Genomic DNA, 21,251 nt, shown 5'->3' on the forward strand with positions numbered 1-21,251 from the left:
GGAACTTGTTATGTAGGAATATATTCTTCATATAATTTTTTTTTTTTTAGTTTTTTTTTTTTTTTATTTGTTAGAGAGAGAGAGAGAGAGAGAGCATGAGCACAGGCAGACAGAGTGGTAGGCAGAGGCAGAGGGAGAAGCAGGCTCCCCGCTGAGCAAGGAGCCCGATGTGGGACTCGATCCCAGGACGCTGGGATCATGACCTGAGCCGAAGGCAGCCGCTTAACCAACTGAGCCACCCAGGCGTCCCTCTTCATATAATTTTTAAAGAACTTTTCCTGGCCAAAAAAATGAATCATGCTCATTATAGAATAGTTCAGAGATAAAAGTATGGAAAAGAAAATAAAGACACCTGTAATCCTACCACATAGAGGTACCTCCTGGCAATATTCTGGTGTTTTTCTCTTTTTTCCTAAGCATACAAAAATATAAACATATAAAAATGATTATATTCACAGACTGTACCCCTGGGGCTAATAATACATTATATGTTAATTTAAAAAAATGATTATATTATTTATAGAATTTAATATCCTGCTTTTTTTACTGGATAAAATGGTGGTGAGTTGCTTACCTTTCCATTTATATGTTCTCCAAAAGAATTTATTATTTTAATGGCCAACAGAAACTTTCATTTAATGGATATACCATAATGTAAAATAAAGAATAGTATTTCTAATTTTATAGCTTTTAAAGTTTTATATAAACAAACTTTAATTTTACATAAAATTTTAAAAGCTACAGAATTATAAATATATATCACATTTTTGACAACTGATGCCTCCCAGCACAAAATAACTGGTACACAGTCTCTTCTGTTTTCATAACTCCTCAAAGGCTGGGAAAAGCCAAAAAGCTAGACATTGCACAAGGATACCATACTCTGAACATTTCAGGTCATATTCCAAGTGTCCACAGTCTATACCATCACACATGGATAACCGAAGGTCTGCGTGTAAAGTCCACGTGCCGAACTCCTACAAGCTGTAAAACAGAGTTGATGGGTTTGTGATCCAACCTATTTTTATCACGGTGTATAAAATGGATGTTGTTACCTAGGAGAGAATAAAAGGCAATGGTTGGCATACAGTATTATTCATTAGATTTATTGCTTATTAGAACCAGGAATCTTTTCAACTTTTAATTAGTCTAAAGGGAAAAATTAATTGCCTGGAGTTCATAATATTCTCTATATAATGCCCTAATAATTTTTAATTAAAGTAATAAAGCATGACAAGAATTATGGTTAAATAAAAGTGATACTTAATGTTTTATGAGATCCAAGGGGAAAGATTCTTAAATTATAACCTCTGTTAGGTTTTATTAGATGTAATTAAATAAAATGTCCTGTCAGACAGGCAGAATATGGAACTAGCATAAATATCAAAGCTGGAAAATCACATCTGTTTCTTAAATGTAATAATGGAATAAATTGCTTGCTTCAAAAAAAAAATTCACTGCCAAACACTGATTTAATAGCCTCTGCATTATAACCATAGACCGAAAGAGGCTGAAAAATCAGGGCATTGATACAGTCAGTTACAACACACTTAGACATTCACAATCCTTTTATCCGCTCAAATTGAAAGGTCATAATTTATAGGTCTAGGGTCTTTTTTACTTTGATTCAAGACCAGAATTTTAACTTAAAACATAAGATTAAATATTATAAGAGGCATGTTTTTGGGTGCTGGGTGGCTCAGTTAGTTAAGCATCTGCCTTTGGCTCAGGTCATGATCCCAGGGTCCTGGGGGATTGAGCACCATATCTGGCTCCCTGCTCTGCAGGGAGCCAGCTTTTCCCTCTGCTTGCCGCTCACCGTGCTTGTGCTCTCTCTCTCTGTCAAATAAATAAAATCTTAATTTTAAAAAAAGAGGCATGTTTTCTGCATTGTACTTACGTGCTGTCTACAGTAATCACTGTAGATTTAATATCATAAATTGGCTTATTATCAAATAAGGTGAAATGAAATACAGGTTTAACTATGAAAGTTTCTGTAAATAAGTACACCCAGCTCTCTCCTTAGAGAAGCTACATTTCCTCCAGCAGGTAGTATAAAATATTCTCCTTATTGAGTATGTTCTCAGCTTGGCACACAAATGATGCTCTCTGTGTGCTTGTCACTCTTACACACCTGAACATGTAGTCAAATGATGCTGAGACATGGAGATTAGGGACTCAAAACCGTCTGAAGATGGAAACAAGCCATCCAAAACTATGGCTCAAGGTCATTCAGGGCTAATCTAGAGGACTCATTCTCATAAAACAAGGATTGTCTTTTTTTTTTTTCTAGTTTAACTGGTGTAAATTCACAAGAGAGGGAAAGAGAGATTTAAATTACAGGTTTTAGCTAGCTAAAGTGCTCCAGCTGCAGAAAGCCAAAAAGCCACAATGCTTGGTCAAAAGCCTCCTTCTAAAGACTTTTAGACATGTGGAGTTTATTAAAGCAAATGTTAATTTTATAACTCTTAGGAGCTATGCTCGCTTATGCGGACAATTTTAAAGAAGAAGAACAACCAAGAAAATCAATTTACAACTTAGGGATTTACACTGTTATATGTGAGTGCCTGTCCCTGACTGTAACACTTGACCATGGTAGAGATCCAACACTCAACCATTTAGCAGCGTGGAGCTAAAGAAATTTCAGGTGGTCCAAACTGATCAATAAAGCTATTAAAACTACATTGCTTATAGTAATTGTTACTGAGTGAGTTGTCCCTGCAGCTGACCTGTTTTCTGACACTGAATAAGTCTTCCAGCCTTGTTAGATATAAGTGACTGGACTGATTCTTCTGTTGAGGAAAAAAAAAAAAAAAGGAAATAAAAGGGGTGATGGTTTGTTCTATGTAGAAATGTTCACTTCTGTGAACTTTTAAAAAAAAAGATTTATTTTAGAGAGAGAGCATGTGAGTGTGGGGGCGGGGGTGGGAAGGGAAAGAAAGAGAGATCTCAAGCAAACTCCCTGCTGAGTGCAGCCCACACAGGGCTCAATCTCAGGACCCTGAGATCATGACCTGCATTGAAATCAAGTACATGGCATACAAGCGGCTGACCCATGCAGGCGCCCCTCTTCCATGAACTTTTTAAAGTTTTATTGACACATACACTTCACCCAACCACCACTGACTTTCCCATCCCAAATACCTGAAATCACTCAGGCACAGAGTAATGGGCACATTATATCCAGTAAACGGGCACCAAAATACACCGAAGCCTTAGCAAACAAAGGTAACCCCTACAAGCACAGAATCATGACTGTTACAATGCCAAATTGCCATTTTTACATGGAATCTATTTCATGAAGAAACAGTGTGGCCTCCTAACTTCTAAAAGGCACAAAAAGTGTGCCACTGGACCCGGGCTTTGATGTTTACCTGGACCTAAGATGAGGGTTCCACCTTGCTGAGCAGGGTCTCCTTGAAAATCAAAAAGAGGGCCAGTCACTGCCCTCCACAGACTCCGAATGCTTCCTGAGAGTATATTCGACTTTATGTGGGGACTGTTTCCTGAAATATTGAGAACTGTCTTTAGATATTATCATTTTATATTCAATTAGATATCAGAAGATAAGGTAGTGCTTCTATAAAACATTCTTTTTTTTTTTTAAGTAGACACAGAACATACATTGGTTTTGGGTGTATAACGTGGTGATGCCCCAGCTCTGTACTTGGGCTAGGCTCACTACAAGCAGAGCTGCCACCTGTCACCATACGATGCTCTTACAGTAACACGGACCACATTCCCTATTCTGTACCTGTCATCTCTATGACCTAATCATTCCATAACTGGAAGCCTGTACCTCCCACTTCCCTTTACCCATTTTTGCCCATTCCCCTTGAAAGTTTCTTTCTTGTGTTATCCTGTGTTAACTTGTCTTCTTTTCTCCCTTCAAAGAGAGGTTTCTCAGCCTTTCACAACTGACATTTTGGACCACATAAGTCTTCAGCCAGTGCACTGCAGGGTGGTGAGCAGCATCACCGTCCTGCATACCCACCAGATGCCACAGTAGCTTCACCAAGTTGTCACAAACCAAAAAGGTCTCCAGATAACACCAAATGTACCCTACTGGAGAACCACTACTTTAAAGTGATGATATACCCCAATCATCTGCCACAGAAAAATGTCCGCTACAGACTTCTCAAACTGATAGGGCTTTCCCCCACCTTTTTCTTTTTTATTTTTATTTTTATTTTTTTAAATTTTGTTTACTTATTTGTCAGAGAGAGTGAGCACAGGCAGACAGAGTGGCAGGCAGAGGCAGAGGGAGAAGCAGGCTCCCCGCTGAGCAAAGAGCCTGATGTGGGACTCGATCCCAGGACGCTGGGATCATGACCTGAGCCGAAGGCAGCCGCTTAACCAACTGAGCCACCCAGGCGTCCCACCTTTTTCTTTTTTAAAGATCTTATTTATTTATTCATGAGAGAGAGAGAGAGAGAGAGAGGCAGAGGCTGAGGGACAAGCAGTCTCCCTGTGGAGCAAGAAGCCCAATGTGGGACTCAATCCCAGGACTCTGGGATCATGACCTTAGCTGAAGGGAGAGGCCCAAGTGACTGAGCCACCCAGGTGCCCCACTTTTTTTTTTTTAATATTTTTAAGTCCTCTCCATAACCAACACGAGGCTTGAACTTACAACCCCAAGATCAAAAGTCACATGCTGTACTGACTGAGTTAGCCAGGTGCCCTTAATGCTTTCCCTTTTAATACATCATTTATCTGTTTAATCTCTCACCTACTAATAGGTAACTATTAGTTTCAACTATTTCAAGAGCCACTGCAGCACAGACTAATATATGCTCATCAAAACCCATTTCCTCTTTCTGGGCCCACAGCTAACCTATATTTCCAGTCCTCCTGGCAATTTGTTATGGCCATGTGACTATGTTCTAACACGTGAGTAAAACGATACAGGCCACTTCCAGGCCTGCTTCTTATGACCTCCATGTTCCTTCTACATTCTTGGAAGCCCTAGGCTGAAAATGACAGAGCAACAAGATGAAAGGGGCCTGGGTCCTTCCCACTGTGTCCCTACCTGGACTGCTACTCGGAGGAAAGACATCTGAATAGATACACCCATCTTGAACAGAAAAAGAACTAACCTCTACCGTGCTGTGCCACTGAGACTTTGGGAGTTGTCTGTGACAACGGCTACTCCAGCTGCCTGTCCATCTTCCTCGGCTGTCAGTTTTTCCACCTTCTTTCCCACAGTGACTAATACTTCACTTCTGCTCCCTCTGAGCAAAGGGACCCACTCTCTTTACCCTTCTTGTAACTTATCTTTCTCCTATCCCTGCCTTTTATGTCTTGCTTTCGGCTTTTTGTTTTGATGGTTATGGGGCCTTTAACCTGCCTGAATCCTTAGTATTTCCAGATACCTATCATTTCCCTTCCTCTCTTCTATTTTTCTCATGTTTCTATCATGATGGACATTTATCTGACCAAGGAACAAATACAGGCCTGTTACCTTACAGACATGAGTAAAAAACTAAATTTTCCTGTTTTCTAAGATTCTGTGTCTCAAATAAATATTCAGAAACCCAAACTATCTCTTCATATCCAAAAAAGAGGTCATTTAATATTTCTAAAATTTTAGAAATTCAATTGGAGATTCCATGACCTAGAATTTAACAATCTTTGCTTCAAACACAATCTAATTTTGCCCATTTGAATTTAGTTCTTATGTCTATAACTCCTGTTTTTCAGTCTTCTACAAACACATTACTCCCTGGCATTTACGGGCTTTATTTTCTTATTCTTTGTTTTTATAAAACGTCCACTAATTTAAAATCATTATTATATTTTTTAGAGTCTTAATTTTCTTTTTTTTTTTAAGATTTTATTTATTTATTTGACAGACAGGGATCACAAGTAGGCAGAGAGGCAGACAGAGAGAGAGGAGGAAGCAGGCTCCCCGCTGAGCAGAGAGCCCGATGAGGGACTCGATCCCAGGACCCTGAGATCATGACCTGAGCTGAAGGCAGAGGCTTAACCCACTGAGCCACCCAGGCGCCCCTAGAGTCTTAATTTTTAAGTAGGACTATTCTGAGACTGATTCTGAAATTTCTGCTCTTTCAGAGAGGAACTTTTATTTTATTATTTATTTTTTTCAAAATTATTTATTTATTTTTTATTTGACAGAGAGATCATAAGTAGGCAGAGAGGCAGGCAGAGGGAGAGGGAGAAGCAAGCTCCCCGCTGAGCAGAGAGCCCCATGCAGGGCTCGATCCCAAGACCCTGAGATCATGACCTGAGCAGAAGGCAGAGGATTTAACCCACTGAGCCACCCAGGTGCCCCAGAGAGAAACTTTTAAAAGATGATTTTATGAGAGAATAATATTTTCTGGTTGGAAATACAGCCCTTGAACACAGGTCACAGGAGTTTAAAAGATCTGACTATACCATCTCTAATAATTATAAGCATATATTTTGTTTAGAATTCAACTGTTTTCTTTGCAATTCTGTATTTTTATTGAGCCGATGAACTGTGAAGTGTTACTAAGGTGAAACTCGCAGTTTAGATCTAAAGTGTTAAATGATAAACAACTTGCACATGCTGGGACTGTTAGAACACGGAAACCGTCTACCATTAAATAAGGTTCACAAAGTATACATTGCAATTTCCTATACCAGGAAGAAAAAGAAAAGAGCACACTCGGTGTGTTTATGCTAGCTCATTAGTTTTAATAAAGTTTAGGCTGCTTTCCTTAAAAACATCAGTAAAGGGATCATGTCAACTCTATGTCATAAATAGCTCCTGACCCATCCCCTTCTCTCCATCTCTGCTGACATTTCTTTCTAGCCTATTACTACAACCTACTACAACCGTATACTAGCTCTGATTTGGCGAGTTCCAATTACTCATCTACATTGGACACAGGATTATCATTTCGCCACTTCAAATGCTTGTATGACATCCCCACTCCTCCAGAACAAATCCAAATTCCTTGGCATGTCACCCCAGACTGTGCCTGAATTAGCCACAACTTGTTAAAAATACAAAGGCCACTTTCCTAACTTCCATACCTGGGGTAAGCATGGCAATATCTTCTAAAACCTTGTTCATTACACACACATGTACTCTCAATCTTTATGAAAATGATTTTTATTTCCACAAAAATAGAATCATATCTAAAACACTGTTCTGCAACTTGCTTTTTTCACGCATTTAGTACTTCACAAATAGATTTCTATGTCATTACACCCAGGAAATAAATCTTTGAGAGCTTGGTGTATCCTGGCCCACTTACCAGAATCATAAAAAGCAGCCTGATTTATGAATTAACCATTTGTTTCCCTATGCATACATACAGAAATGTGCAAATGCACCATCAGTGTTTTCTGATGAGACGCGTCATGTCTTACCTGAGGAGGCAATTTCTTCACCCCTTTTCATTCCCAATTTTTTATAAATTTCTCTCTCAGGGTCAACATAGATTTCATGAGAATACCCAGTCAGTTTGCAGAAAGGCTAAAAAAAAGGTATTTGGAATTTGTTTAGGTAAAAATGAGAGAAAAGTAATGACAACCTACCTTTATTTTAGCAAATTTAACCTACACTTAATGTTTCAAATAAAATAATTTTTATGTCTGAAACAGATTTGTTAGTTTCTCAATTTCTGATATATTTACCTCAATATGATGATAGGATGACTGTCCAATCACTATTAGAGTGACATCTGCTTCCTTCAGGAGAGGAAAGGGACAAGTACATATTACCAGAAATTATATATGTTTTATAAAACCTCCCCCTGTCCAACTCTTTTGCTCCATTCTAATGCCACCTACAGGCTTATAGAAGAATGGAATAAACAGCAAAATTGTGTGAGTCAAAGCAAAGCAATGTATGCTAAAATGTTCAGTTAATTCAGTCAATCTCTTGCTAAGAACTTCAAAATAATATACTCAATAATTCTCAAAAAAAATCTATGCTCCCTCCAAAGGCGTACACTAAACAAGAATAAAAATTATTGAAGTAGGGCTAATCAGACAGTTTTATTTTTTCACATCCCTATTCATAACACCTGATGAAAACAGATCTTAGTTTTACAAAGGTTGTCCAATTCCTTCACTGAAAAGCTCACCTGGGGACAAATGTATATGTGCCTGACAAAGAACATATGTATGTGGTTGTCACAGGAACGTGGGAGGCACATCCTAACAAATACAAATTTCAACCCTTAAGCTATATTTGTATTTTCCTGTAATGAACTATTTGGAGTGTTCTTACTTAAAAAATAAGGGAAGTAAAATAATTTCTAGCGTTTGTGCTTCTGGTCATTATCAACATTTGCCAACAGGTTACTAACAACGAAATTATTACAGTTAGTATATTTATAAGCAGGCAGTAGCGAATAAAGCAGGACAGAAATAGATCTCTAACGTCTCTCTTTTTTTCAAAGTGTTGGAGAGATGTTTGGGAAGGTGATAATCTGGGCTTGCAAGGGGGTCTGTTCTGGAGAGGTGTTGTCCTCTGCACCTCACCCCACCCAGCTTCTTAGAAATGACAGGTGACTTTGACAAGGTCGCCCTGAAGCAGGTACGCTGCTGCTCAGTCTCAGGAAACTTACTTGTAAAAAACTCTTGGGGATTTTGGCCAGATCTTCTACGTATTCCTTGCAAATGTAACACAGGAAATGCTGAAATCCCAAAACGGCAAAAAGGACAAGTTAGCAACTAATATCTCAGGATTCAGAAAAGACCAAGTACTTCGTTACGCGTGACGCTAATTAACGCTACTCACAGCGGGTAGAAAAAGGCGCAAAGGGCGCCCGAGAGGCGTTAATATTGGGCCGCACCCACTCCCCTAGGCCTTCTCGTTTGCTGGGAAAAGGGACTTGGCTTGGAGGGCTGGTTTTCCATTCTAATAAAGGAAGCGAGAGAAACGGTTCGCATTCCGGAAGCCTCTAGTGGACGGGAAGGGCCAGGGCCCAGCGGGACCGCGCTCTCGGGCCTTGAACCTCTCGAAGAACCCGATGTCCCCCCAGCCGAAGCTGTAGAAGCCACCTCCATCCCAGCCTGCCGGCCAAGTCCCTACTCCGGGCCGCCCCGTTGTCTGCGCTCACCCTCACGAAGACTACGACAGCCCGACGCTCCCGAAACAGCGCGCCGAAAGGCACCTGCCTCCCAGAGGCGTCCAGCACGGGCAGCTCGGCCACCGCTGCGGCCAGGGGCTGCCCGCACTCTGGGCCGCTCGGGACTGTGGCTGGGGCGGCATGACCGCTGACCTGCCGCGTGACTGCGGCGAGGGCGGGGTCGACCTCTGCGCCCTGCATCTGCGCGCCCGGGTACGAGCCCACCGTCCCCAAAGCCGACAGCACAAGTTAGGCGAGCCGGGTTGGCCGAACGGGGCTCAGGGCGGAGCAATCCGGGAGGAGCACTGGACGCAGGGCGGGGCGGAGCGGAGGGCGGAGCGGGGCGGGATGCAGGGGGCGGGGCTACGTGGGGTCCCTAGGGACCCGGACGAGCTTCCTCTCGGAGGGGTGGGGCGCAACCCGGGAGGGGCGGAGCCCGTCCTGGGAGGGGCGGGGTGGAGCCCGTCCTGGGAGGGGCGGGGTGGAGCCCGTCCTGGGAGGGGCGGGCAGAGAGCCCGATGAGGGACTCGATCCCAGGACCCTGAGATCATGACCTGAGCTGAAGGCAGAGGCTTAACCCACTGAGCCACCCAGGCGCCCCTAGAGTCTTAATTTTTAAGTAGGACTATTCTGAGACTGATTCTGAAATTTCTGCTCTTTCAGAGAGGAACTTTTATTTTATTATTTATTTTTTTCAAAATTATTTATTTATTTTTTATTTGACAGAGAGATCATAAGTAGGCAGAGAGGCAGGCAGAGGGAGAGGGAGAAGCAAGCTCCCCGCTGAGCAGAGAGCCCCATGCAGGGCTCGATCCCAAGACCCTGAGATCATGACCTGAGCAGAAGGCAGAGGATTTAACCCACTGAGCCACCCAGGTGCCCCAGAGAGAAACTTTTAAAAGATGATTTTATGAGAGAATAATATTTTCTGGTTGGAAATACAGCCCTTGAACACAGGTCACAGGAGTTTAAAAGATCTGACTATACCATCTCTAATAATTATAAGCATATATTTTGTTTAGAATTCAACTGTTTTCTTTGCAATTCTGTATTTTTATTGAGCCGATGAACTGTGAAGTGTTACTAAGGTGAAACTCGCAGTTTAGATCTAAAGTGTTAAATGATAAACAACTTGCACATGCTGGGACTGTTAGAACACGGAAACCGTCTACCATTAAATAAGGTTCACAAAGTATACATTGCAATTTCCTATACCAGGAAGAAAAAGAAAAGAGCACACTCGGTGTGTTTATGCTAGCTCATTAGTTTTAATAAAGTTTAGGCTGCTTTCCTTAAAAACATCAGTAAAGGGATCATGTCAACTCTATGTCATAAATAGCTCCTGACCCATCCCCTTCTCTCCATCTCTGCTGACATTTCTTTCTAGCCTATTACTACAACCTACTACAACCGTATACTAGCTCTGATTTGGCGAGTTCCAATTACTCATCTACATTGGACACAGGATTATCATTTCGCCACTTCAAATGCTTGTATGACATCCCCACTCCTCCAGAACAAATCCAAATTCCTTGGCATGTCACCCCAGACTGTGCCTGAATTAGCCACAACTTGTTAAAAATACAAAGGCCACTTTCCTAACTTCCATACCTGGGGTAAGCATGGCAATATCTTCTAAAACCTTGTTCATTACACACACATGTACTCTCAATCTTTATGAAAATGATTTTTATTTCCACAAAAATAGAATCATATCTAAAACACTGTTCTGCAACTTGCTTTTTTCACGCATTTAGTACTTCACAAATAGATTTCTATGTCATTACACCCAGGAAATAAATCTTTGAGAGCTTGGTGTATCCTGGCCCACTTACCAGAATCATAAAAAGCAGCCTGATTTATGAATTAACCATTTGTTTCCCTATGCATACATACAGAAATGTGCAAATGCACCATCAGTGTTTTCTGATGAGACGCGTCATGTCTTACCTGAGGAGGCAATTTCTTCACCCCTTTTCATTCCCAATTTTTTATAAATTTCTCTCTCAGGGTCAACATAGATTTCATGAGAATACCCAGTCAGTTTGCAGAAAGGCTAAAAAAAAGGTATTTGGAATTTGTTTAGGTAAAAATGAGAGAAAAGTAATGACAACCTACCTTTATTTTAGCAAATTTAACCTACACTTAATGTTTCAAATAAAATAATTTTTATGTCTGAAACAGATTTGTTAGTTTCTCAATTTCTGATATATTTACCTCAATATGATGATAGGATGACTGTCCAATCACTATTAGAGTGACATCTGCTTCCTTCAGGAGAGGAAAGGGACAAGTACATATTACCAGAAATTATATATGTTTTATAAAACCTCCCCCTGTCCAACTCTTTTGCTCCATTCTAATGCCACCTACAGGCTTATAGAAGAATGGAATAAACAGCAAAATTGTGTGAGTCAAAGCAAAGCAATGTATGCTAAAATGTTCAGTTAATTCAGTCAATCTCTTGCTAAGAACTTCAAAATAATATACTCAATAATTCTCAAAAAAAATCTATGCTCCCTCCAAAGGCGTACACTAAACAAGAATAAAAATTATTGAAGTAGGGCTAATCAGACAGTTTTATTTTTTCACATCCCTATTCATAACACCTGATGAAAACAGATCTTAGTTTTACAAAGGTTGTCCAATTCCTTCACTGAAAAGCTCACCTGGGGACAAATGTATATGTGCCTGACAAAGAACATATGTATGTGGTTGTCACAGGAACGTGGGAGGCACATCCTAACAAATACAAATTTCAACCCTTAAGCTATATTTGTATTTTCCTGTAATGAACTATTTGGAGTGTTCTTACTTAAAAAATAAGGGAAGTAAAATAATTTCTAGCGTTTGTGCTTCTGGTCATTATCAACATTTGCCAACAGGTTACTAACAACGAAATTATTACAGTTAGTATATTTATAAGCAGGCAGTAGCGAATAAAGCAGGACAGAAATAGATCTCTAACGTCTCTCTTTTTTTCAAAGTGTTGGAGAGATGTTTGGGAAGGTGATAATCTGGGCTTGCAAGGGGGTCTGTTCTGGAGAGGTGTTGTCCTCTGCACCTCACCCCACCCAGCTTCTTAGAAATGACAGGTGACTTTGACAAGGTCGCCCTGAAGCAGGTACGCTGCTGCTCAGTCTCAGGAAACTTACTTGTAAAAAACTCTTGGGGATTTTGGCCAGATCTTCTACGTATTCCTTGCAAATGTAACACAGGAAATGCTGAAATCCCAAAACGGCAAAAAGGACAAGTTAGCAACTAATATCTCAGGATTCAGAAAAGACCAAGTACTTCGTTACGCGTGACGCTAATTAACGCTACTCACAGCGGGTAGAAAAAGGCGCAAAGGGCGCCCGAGAGGCGTTAATATTGGGCCGCACCCACTCCCCTAGGCCTTCTCGTTTGCTGGGAAAAGGGACTTGGCTTGGAGGGCTGGTTTTCCATTCTAATAAAGGAAGCGAGAGAAACGGTTCGCATTCCGGAAGCCTCTAGTGGACGGGAAGGGCCAGGGCCCAGCGGGACCGCGCTCTCGGGCCTTGAACCTCTCGAAGAACCCGATGTCCCCCCAGCCGAAGCTGTAGAAGCCACCTCCATCCCAGCCTGCCGGCCAAGTCCCTACTCCGGGCCGCCCCGTTGTCTGCGCTCACCCTCACGAAGACTACGACAGCCCGACGCTCCCGAAACAGCGCGCCGAAAGGCACCTGCCTCCCAGAGGCGTCCAGCACGGGCAGCTCGGCCACCGCTGCGGCCAGGGGCTGCCCGCACTCTGGGCCGCTCGGGACTGTGGCTGGGGCGGCATGACCGCTGACCTGCCGCGTGACTGCGGCGAGGGCGGGGTCGACCTCTGCGCCCTGCATCTGCGCGCCCGGGTACGAGCCCACCGTCCCCAAAGCCGACAGCACAAGTTAGGCGAGCCGGGTTGGCCGAACGGGGCTCAGGGCGGAGCAATCCGGGAGGAGCACTGGACGCAGGGCGGGGCGGAGCGGAGGGCGGAGCGGGGCGGGATGCAGGGGGCGGGGCTACGTGGGGTCCCTAGGGACCCGGACGAGCTTCCTCTCGGAGGGGTGGGGCGCAACCCGGGAGGGGCGGAGCCCGTCCTGGGAGGGGCGGGGTGGAGCCCGTCCTGGGAGGGGCGGGGTGGAGCCCGTCCTGGGAGGGGCGGGAAGGGAGCGCATGGCGGAGGACAAGGGACGTTACCTCGCTGGGTTTGATGCAGCTGGGGCGCGGGGTCCTGGGTGCTGGCAGTCGGGGCAGTGCGGGGACAGAGGGGACAGGACGGGACGGGACACGTCCAGCTGCGCAGAGGTTGGGTGTGTTCAGAACAAACAAATCAGTGAGCTAACAGATTTGTTGTATTTTCTTCTATTCCGTTTTTAACCCATCCCCTCCTTAGGTCTGTTTTGTTTTTGTTTTGTTTGAGGTAACGTTGATGTACATCTTACGTGTGGAATTAACTTTTATTTATTTATTTATTTATTTTTAAGACTTTTTTTGGTGGTGGTGGGGGCTCTGGGTGGCACATTCCGCTAAGCACGTTGGATTCTTGATTTTCCCTGTGGTCCTGATCTCTGGGTGGTGAGTTTGAGCCCCTCCTCAGCAATCCGTGAGCACAGTCTACTTCGGACTTTCGCTCCCTCCCCCTTTTCCTCTCCCATTGGCCAAGTGAGCGTTCTCTGTCTTTCAAATAAGTAAATAAAAGTTTAATTTTAAAAAGGCTTTTTGGGGGACAGACACCAGGGTGGCTTAGTCCTTAAGCGACTGCCTTTGGCTCAGATCATGATCTCAGGGTCCCGGGATTGGCATCCTAGTAGCAGACTTTTTTTTTTTTTAAAGTAGTCTCCACCCCCAGCATCATGCAGGGCTTGAACTCACTGTAAGGACCCATTTAGCCAGAGCGACTCCATCTTGGTTAAAAGCCATTTTGTTGTTTGTGCAGTAAAACTTAAACTGACCCTCCCCCCCCCCCCCCAGAGAAACTTACTTAGAAGCAAGTCTGGGAAATCAGTAAAATATGGTCAGCTAGTTCCTAATAACAGAGCCCAGAATACAAGGCCAGGTCGGCCAGTTCCTGATAACAGAGCCCAGAATACAAGGACGAGTCAGGCCAGGTGGAGACATCCAATCAGTAAGAAACACACATACTTTTTTCCTAACCACCAAAGAATGTAAACCCCGCCGTTTGGGCGCCAACCTTGAGCACTAATTCTGACCAGAGTAATAGGTTGGGTCAAACAGCTACTATAGGGTAAATTGTAATTCAATTGGCCACCTGTGTGTGACCTAACATGACTATAATCTCATTGGCCACCTATGTGTGGCCAGACTTTTGCTCTATAAAAGGTAGTCTGTAAGATGGGGAGGGGTCACCGTCTTCGGAGGCGGCCCTGACCAGTCAGTCAGTCAGTTCTTGAGCCTGTAAGCTGGGGGTGGTCGCTCTCTTTGGAGACGGCCCTGGCCGGTCAGTCTGACTTCTAATGCTTAGCGTAGAATAGAGCTTTGCATAACTTTCACCTTGTCTCAGTCTCGTTCCCCTGGCCAATCAGTCTGATTTCTAATACTTGGCATAAAATAAAGCTTTAAATAACTTTCACTTTGTCTCAGTCTCGTTTCATTTAATAACGGACCTAACACTCACCAACCCCAGACCTGAGCTGAAATCAGGAGTCAGAGGCTTAATTGAGCCACCCAGGCGCTAAAGTTAAACTTTATTTTGAAAATCTTTAATTTTTTAATTTAAAAATTTCTAACATTTTATCATGGACATTTTACTTTTTTATTTAAAAAATTTCTCTCCTTCTCGGGGCACCTGGGTGGCTCAGTGGGTTAAAGCCTCTGCCTTCAGCTCAGGTCATGATCCCAGGGTCCTGGGATCAAGCCCCACATCAGGCTCTCTTCTCAGCAGGGAGCCTGCTTCCTCCTCTCTCTCTCTGCCTGCCTCTGCCTCCTTGTGATCTCTGTCTGTCAAATAAATAAATAAACATTTAAAAAAAATTTCTCTCCTTCTCAATTGGGAAATGATCAAAACATAAATATTACATAATTTGATATGCAATTATTAAACATAAAAAGCAAAATTATCTTTAACACTTATTTCTTAAGAATATGAGTGAGCTTTTCCTCCCAATTCTTATATCTGTGAATAACTATTACTCATTTTGCCAATAGAATTCTGCTTACTATGAACAATGCCACTGTAAGATTTAAAATACATGTCTCTCTTTTTTTTTTTAAAGATTTTATTTATTTATTTGACAGACAGAGATCACAAGTAGGCAGAGAGGCAGGCAGAGAAAGAGGTGGAGGCAGGCTCCCTGCTGAGCAGAGAGCCTGATGCGGGGCTAGATCCCAGAACCTTGGGATCATGACCTGAGCTGAAGGCAGAGGCTTAACCCACTGAGCCACCCAGGCGCCCCTAAAATACATGTCTCTTGACTTATGTTTATGCATTGCTGTTGAGTATATGCCCAAGAGAATAATGAATGGGTCACTGGATGTGCATTTTTTTTTTACCTTGAGTAAGCAAGGAGTTTTTATTTTTCATTTTATTTTTTAGTTGTTAATTTTAATTCCAGTAGTTAGATTAGTTTCAGGTGTACATATCATCGGACATTTTTAAGAGTCTCATGTGCTCTACCGACTGAGCTAGCCGGGCGCTCATCGGACATTTTTAAACATGCCCCCAAATAGAAAGAATTGTACAGTGAGCACTCTGGTATTGACCATTTTGTTTCTACTGATAATTTTTACTCTGTCATTTTTCGATGCATTTCTCCACAGTTGAGTGAGTTTTTCCTGATTGTCCATCTCTGTTATTCACATCTCAAGAAAATAGGGGACATTTTCATCACTAAAGAAAACTCCTTTAGTTCCACTCTGTGTGTGTTTGAGAGACAGAGAGAGAGAGAGAGAGACAGTGATTTAAATATTTTTGTATTAAGCCTTAGAACAAGGTAGGAATGCAGCAGTTTGTGAAGTATCACAGACAACAAGAAGCTAAGATGCATAATTTCAACCTCTTTGGGCAAGACAATGAAACTTTTTATTATTAATTTTTGTTTTTGAGTGTTGTATTGGCACACAATATTACACTCGTTTCAGGTATACAACATAGTGATTCAACAAATTTAAAGATGCTGTGTTCACAAGTGTGGCTACCATCTGTCACCTTACTACACTATTATAATATCACTGACTGTATTCCTTATGTGGCGCCTTTTATTTCTGTGACTTATTCATTTCATAGCTGGAGACCTGTATCTCCCACTCCCCTTCACCCATTTTGCCCATCTACTCCCTACCCCCTCTGGAAACCATGAGTTTGTTCTCTGTGTTTACAGGTCTGGTTCCGCTTTTTTATTTGCCTAATTGTTTTATTTTTTTTAGATTCTACATATGAATAAAATCATATGATATTTGTCTTAGTCTGACTTGTTTCATTTAGCACAATACTCTTTATGTGTTGTCATAAATGGCATGATCTCCTTTTTTATGGCTGCATAATATTCATGTGTGTGTGTGTGTGTGTGTGTGTGTGTGTGTGTGTGTGTGTACCTCATCTTTCCTCGTCCATTTGCCTATTGATGAACTCAGGTTGCTTCCAACTTCAGTTCCACTTCTATTTTTTTAAAGATTTATTTATTTATATTAGAAAGGGGGGGAGGGGCAGAGGGAGAGAGAGAATCTCAAGCAGACTCTTTGCTGAGCATGGACCACCCCGTGCCCCAATGTAGGGCTCAATCTCATAAATCTGAGATCATGACCTGCGATGAAGTCAAGAGTTGGATGCTTAACAGTTCCATTTTTCAAGAGTCAGTATAATAAAACTATTATAGAGGCACCTGGGTGGCTCAGTCAGTTGACCTTAAGACCCTTGATCTCAGCTCAGGTCTTGATCGCAGGGTCGTGAGGCCAAGCCCCATGTCGGGCTCCATGTTGGGTGTGGAGCCTACTTAAAATATATAAATAAACCTATTTTAGAAATGTACTAAAGTGTTTCAAGAGTCTACACCCCCCAATTTTAAAAAATATTTTATTTATTCATTTCAGAGAGAGAGACCAAGAGAGAGAGCACGAGCAGGGTAGAGGGGGCAGGGGGTAGAGAGAGAAGCAGACTTTCCACTGAGCACAGAGCCTGATGCCACCCAATCCCAGGACTCTGGGATCATGACCTGAGTTGAAGGCAGATGCTTAACCAACGGAGCCTCCTAGGTGCCCCTCCCCGATATATTTTTTTTTAAGATTTTATTTATTTGACAGATAGAGATCACAAGTAGGCAGAGAGGCAGGCAGAGAGAGAGGGGGAAGCAGGCTCCCTGCAGAGAAGAGAGCCAGATGAAGGGCTGGATCCCAGGACCCTAAGACCATGACCTGAGCCAAAAGCAGATGCTTACCCCACTGAGGCACCCAGGCGCCCCTCCCCCAGATGGTTTTTTTTCCAAGATTTTATTTATTTATTTGACAGACACAGCGAAAGAGGGAACACAAGCAGGGGGAGTGGGAGGAGAAGCAGGGTTCCCACAGAGCAGGGAGCCTGATGTGGGACTCGATTCCAGGACTCTGGGATCATGACCTGAGCTGAAGACAGACTCTTAATGGCTGAGCCACCCAGGCACCCTACCCCCACCCCCCAAGATTTTTTTTGTTTGTTTGTTTGTTTTTTAAGATTTTATTGATTTATTTTGACAGACAGAGATCACAAGTAGGCAGAGAAGCAGAGAGAGAGAGAGAGAGAGAGGAGGAAGCAGGCTCCCCACCGAGCAGAGAGCCCCATGCGGGGCTCGATCCCAGGATCCTGGAATCATGACCCAAGCCGAAGGCAGAGGCTTTAACCCACTGAGCCACCCAGGCGCCCCCCGCCAAGATGTTTTTTAACAAAGCTATTTGCCAGATTCCTTAAGAGAGATAAATTACCTGTGTGTGTCAAAGGTGGCCTGGGAGGGACAATGGAGTTTTGTAGAAGTCTCTACAAAGGACACCTCATTTAAAATGAAGTCCAGAAGCCCGAAAGGGAAAGCTTTCCTGCTGGTACCATTCCTTGAAGCCCGTATAACCTGCAGGAAGAAGGACGATAAAAATTATCTTGACAGGAGAGGACACTTTTCACAGAGGAGTTTATCTCCAGCTTTTAAGACAAAGGAAGATCCCTCTCTGCCCTTCCGATGTGCTAGCCATGGCTTGAGGCCAATGACAAACCCCCAATGCTTCTCCAGTGAACTTTTGTTCAAAACAAACCTCCCCAATTTTCCCTAAAACCTAATAAAAGCTGAACTTCCCTTTGTTTCTTTAGACTTGCCTGTGGTTTGCCATAATTTGTACCAAATTGCAATTCCTCTGCTATTGCCAAGTAAACTCGCTTTGCTGGTAAAATAACTGCTGGTTTTATTTTATTTTATTTATTTATTTTTTTTTTAGATTTTATTTATTTGACAGACAGAGATCACAAGCAGGCAGAGAGGCAGGCAGAGAGAGAGGAAGGGAAGCAGGCTCCCCGGGACGCGGGGTTCGATCCCAGGACCCTGAGATCATGACCCGAGCCGAAGGCAGAGGCTTTAACCCACTGAGCCACCCAGGCGCCCTGCTGGTTTTATTTTTGAGGTTGATGCCAGGTAGTCTTTTAGGCATGCTTCTGGTTCCATCTTAATTTCTCCTAAGGCAGGCTGCCGGCAGGCATGGGGGAAATCAGGAATTTCTGCAGCCTCTAGGAGATCTAGCTGGCTCTGGACTTGGAGGTTAAGTGCTGTGCTGGGTTTTTCTTGGGTGGTGACCAGGGGTCCAGAACTCCTAGGGCAGGGCCCTGTAACAGTCTTCATCTTTATAAGTTCACCCGCCTTTGTATCTGGATTTGCAGTTCAGAAAATATGATCCTCTGTCGTATTTGTCTAGTTGAAACCCTTTAGAGTCACCCACATCAGAGGCAGAGTGCTGGGGAAGTACATGTGACTCACGTCTGGCATGAAATGCACAAGGAGGTATATACGTTATTGGACACATATTTAAGTGCTCGCTGTTTGAGAAGCCCTGTGGTGGGTTTGAACATTTGAAAGCAGAGATGTGTTACTAAATCAAGATATGGGTGTTGGGGTACCACAGTGCCCTTATGGGATAGCTACAGTAGCATATTTTAAATATTTGAGGGAACAGCTCATCTGTCTGACATCTTATCGGTGAGCAGAGATAATTCAAGATTTGACATTTCTTTCTCCTACATATCATTGCCAAGCTGGGTTTTCAACAGTTGCGATAAAAAGCTAGAACCACACAAAAATCACTGTGGAATAGGAAATGAGGGGTGCTGTCCAACCTGATTTCAAGGCTTGAGAAGTTGTGTGGTGCCCAGCAGGCACACACATCCTAGAGTGAAATAAAAATATGACATTTTCTTTTAATTTATAGGTATATCTCCAGAAAACTATGACATTGTTCAGATATAAATACTCATGGACCTAACTTCTAAACAAAGGGAGATAGGGATTTCTTTGGGCCTAAGGGTGCTGTGAATGGAGAATGTTAGGGAAGCTCTAAGTGAGCTAGTACGCTCCTTCCCTTTGTGCAGCCCTGTGCTGTCTTCCCAGACTGGTAGGAGGCCTGCCACATGCTGGGCCTCTGTGAAGAGTGTCTGATTGGGGAATACATGGGAGAGGAATGGTGGTGCTGGGACAGTGCTCAACAGCCAGCCTGGATCCCGTATGAATGGGAGCAGGCAGTGGGAGTGCTTCACCGGACAGCGGCAGCCCACTGGTTGAAACAGGCAGGACAGAGCTCAGAAGACACGTCCGACTGCAGGCTGGCCAGTCCACAGAAACCCGTCGACCTAACACCCAGCCAGTTCTATTCCCATTCAGATTATTCCAGAGACAAGCCTCACTCAATTGTAGAATTTCAGATTTCCTTGGCTTTGTTTCTAACCACTGACTCTGACTACAGTTTTCCCAGTGGTCTCCCAACAGCTAGTCAAAACTCTCTAGAACTGCATGTTTGAACCCAGGGGTCTGTTAATAATTCATTAGCTACTATTCTAGCCCAGCTGGAGAGCACTGTCCTGCTACCTTCTGATTCTTTGGTACACTGCACACTTTATTTTTAAGCATTTGTTACAATTATGATTAAATAATTATTTGTCTCTTGTCCATTTTTTTTTAAAGATTTTATTTATTTATTTGACAGAGAGAGATCACAAGTAGACGGAGAGGCAGGCAGAGAGAGAGAGAGAGGGAAGCAGGCATCCTGCTGAGCAGAGAGCCCGATGTGGGACTCGATCCCAGGACCCTGAGATCATGACCTGAGCCGAAGGCAGCGGCTTAATCCACTAAGCCACCCAGGTGCCCCTCTCTTGTCCATTTTTTAAAAAGATTTTATTTATTTGTCAAAGAGAGAGAGCATGAGTGCCCAAGTAGGGGGAGTGGTAGGCAGAGAGAGAAGCAGGCTCCCCGCTGAGCAAGGAGTCCCGTGTGTGACTTGATCCCAGGAGCCTGGGATCTTGACCTGAGCCAAAGCAGATGCTTAATGGCCTAAGCCACCCAGGCACCCCTCTTGTCCATTTCTTTCCTTTTTTTTTTTTTTTTAAAGATTTTATTTATTTGACAGAGAGAGAGAGACAAAGATCACAAATAGGCAGAGAGGCAGGCAGAGAGATGGGGAAGCAGGCTCCCTCCTGAGCAGAGAGCCTGATGCGGGCCTCTATCCCAGGACCCTGAGATCATGACCTGAGGGGAAGGCAGAGGCTTAACCCACTGAGCCACCCAGGTGCCCTCTTGTCCATTTCTTACGAAGACTATTAACTCCCTGACAACAAAGTCCATGTCTACCCTGTTCTGTGTATCTCCAAAACCTATCGCAGAGCCTGATACATAGTGTTGGGTAGGCGGCTCCAGGAATACAGGAGAAACAACAGAAATGACCACAGGGCCTCCATCTTCCAGCCCCCCCCCACTTCCTAACCCTTGACTCTCCCGCCATAAGGATGTATGCCCAGGTCACGGCTCCACAAGTAACCCGATACCTATGCAAGAAACCAGAACGTCAGGACTCCCCCAACCCTCCAATCCCCGAATACCGTACCTTATATGGCTGTGAACCTATTCCCTGTCTTAACCCAGATAAAAGACCCACTCTACCCCCTCCCAGCACAACTAACCCGACTCTCCTCTCTGGAGTCGTGGAACCTAGCCCGAGGGCGCCTTT

The 21,251-nt window shown here is 43.4% G+C and overlaps 1 protein-coding gene across 2 annotated transcripts; it reads right to left on the bottom strand.

Annotated features, from left to right (window-relative positions):
• Positions 1 to 484: 484 nt before the first annotated feature.
• LOC111139101 (AhpC/TSA antioxidant enzyme domain containing 1) lies at positions 485 to 12,928 on the bottom strand. 2 transcript variants are annotated; one of them, XM_022491248.1, is made up of 6 exons: positions 9,060 to 9,269; positions 8,565 to 8,633; positions 7,627 to 7,680; positions 7,360 to 7,465; positions 3,375 to 3,506; positions 485 to 1,055 (listed from the first exon to the last, which is right to left on the bottom strand). In XM_022491248.1, the coding sequence occupies exons 1-6, from the start codon at positions 9,267 to 9,269 to the stop codon at positions 928 to 930; spliced, it is 699 nt and encodes a 232-aa protein (XP_022346956.1). In that variant the 3' UTR covers positions 485 to 927. The 2 variants fall into 2 exon arrangements, with proteins under 2 accessions (XP_022346956.1, XP_022346957.1); XM_022491249.1 differs by lacking the exons at positions 7,360 to 7,465; positions 7,627 to 7,680; positions 8,565 to 8,633; positions 9,060 to 9,269 and adding exons at positions 11,019 to 11,124; positions 11,286 to 11,339; positions 12,224 to 12,292; positions 12,719 to 12,928 and having other exon boundaries at positions 739 to 1,055.
• Between the last annotated feature and the right edge of the window lie 8,323 nt (positions 12,929 to 21,251).

Source organism: Enhydra lutris, unplaced genomic scaffold (assembly GCF_002288905.1).
Source record: "Enhydra lutris kenyoni isolate GAN:26980312 unplaced genomic scaffold, ASM228890v2 scaffoldscaffold95, whole genome shotgun sequence".
Classification (NCBI taxonomy): Eukaryota; Metazoa; Chordata; class Mammalia; order Carnivora; family Mustelidae; genus Enhydra; species Enhydra lutris.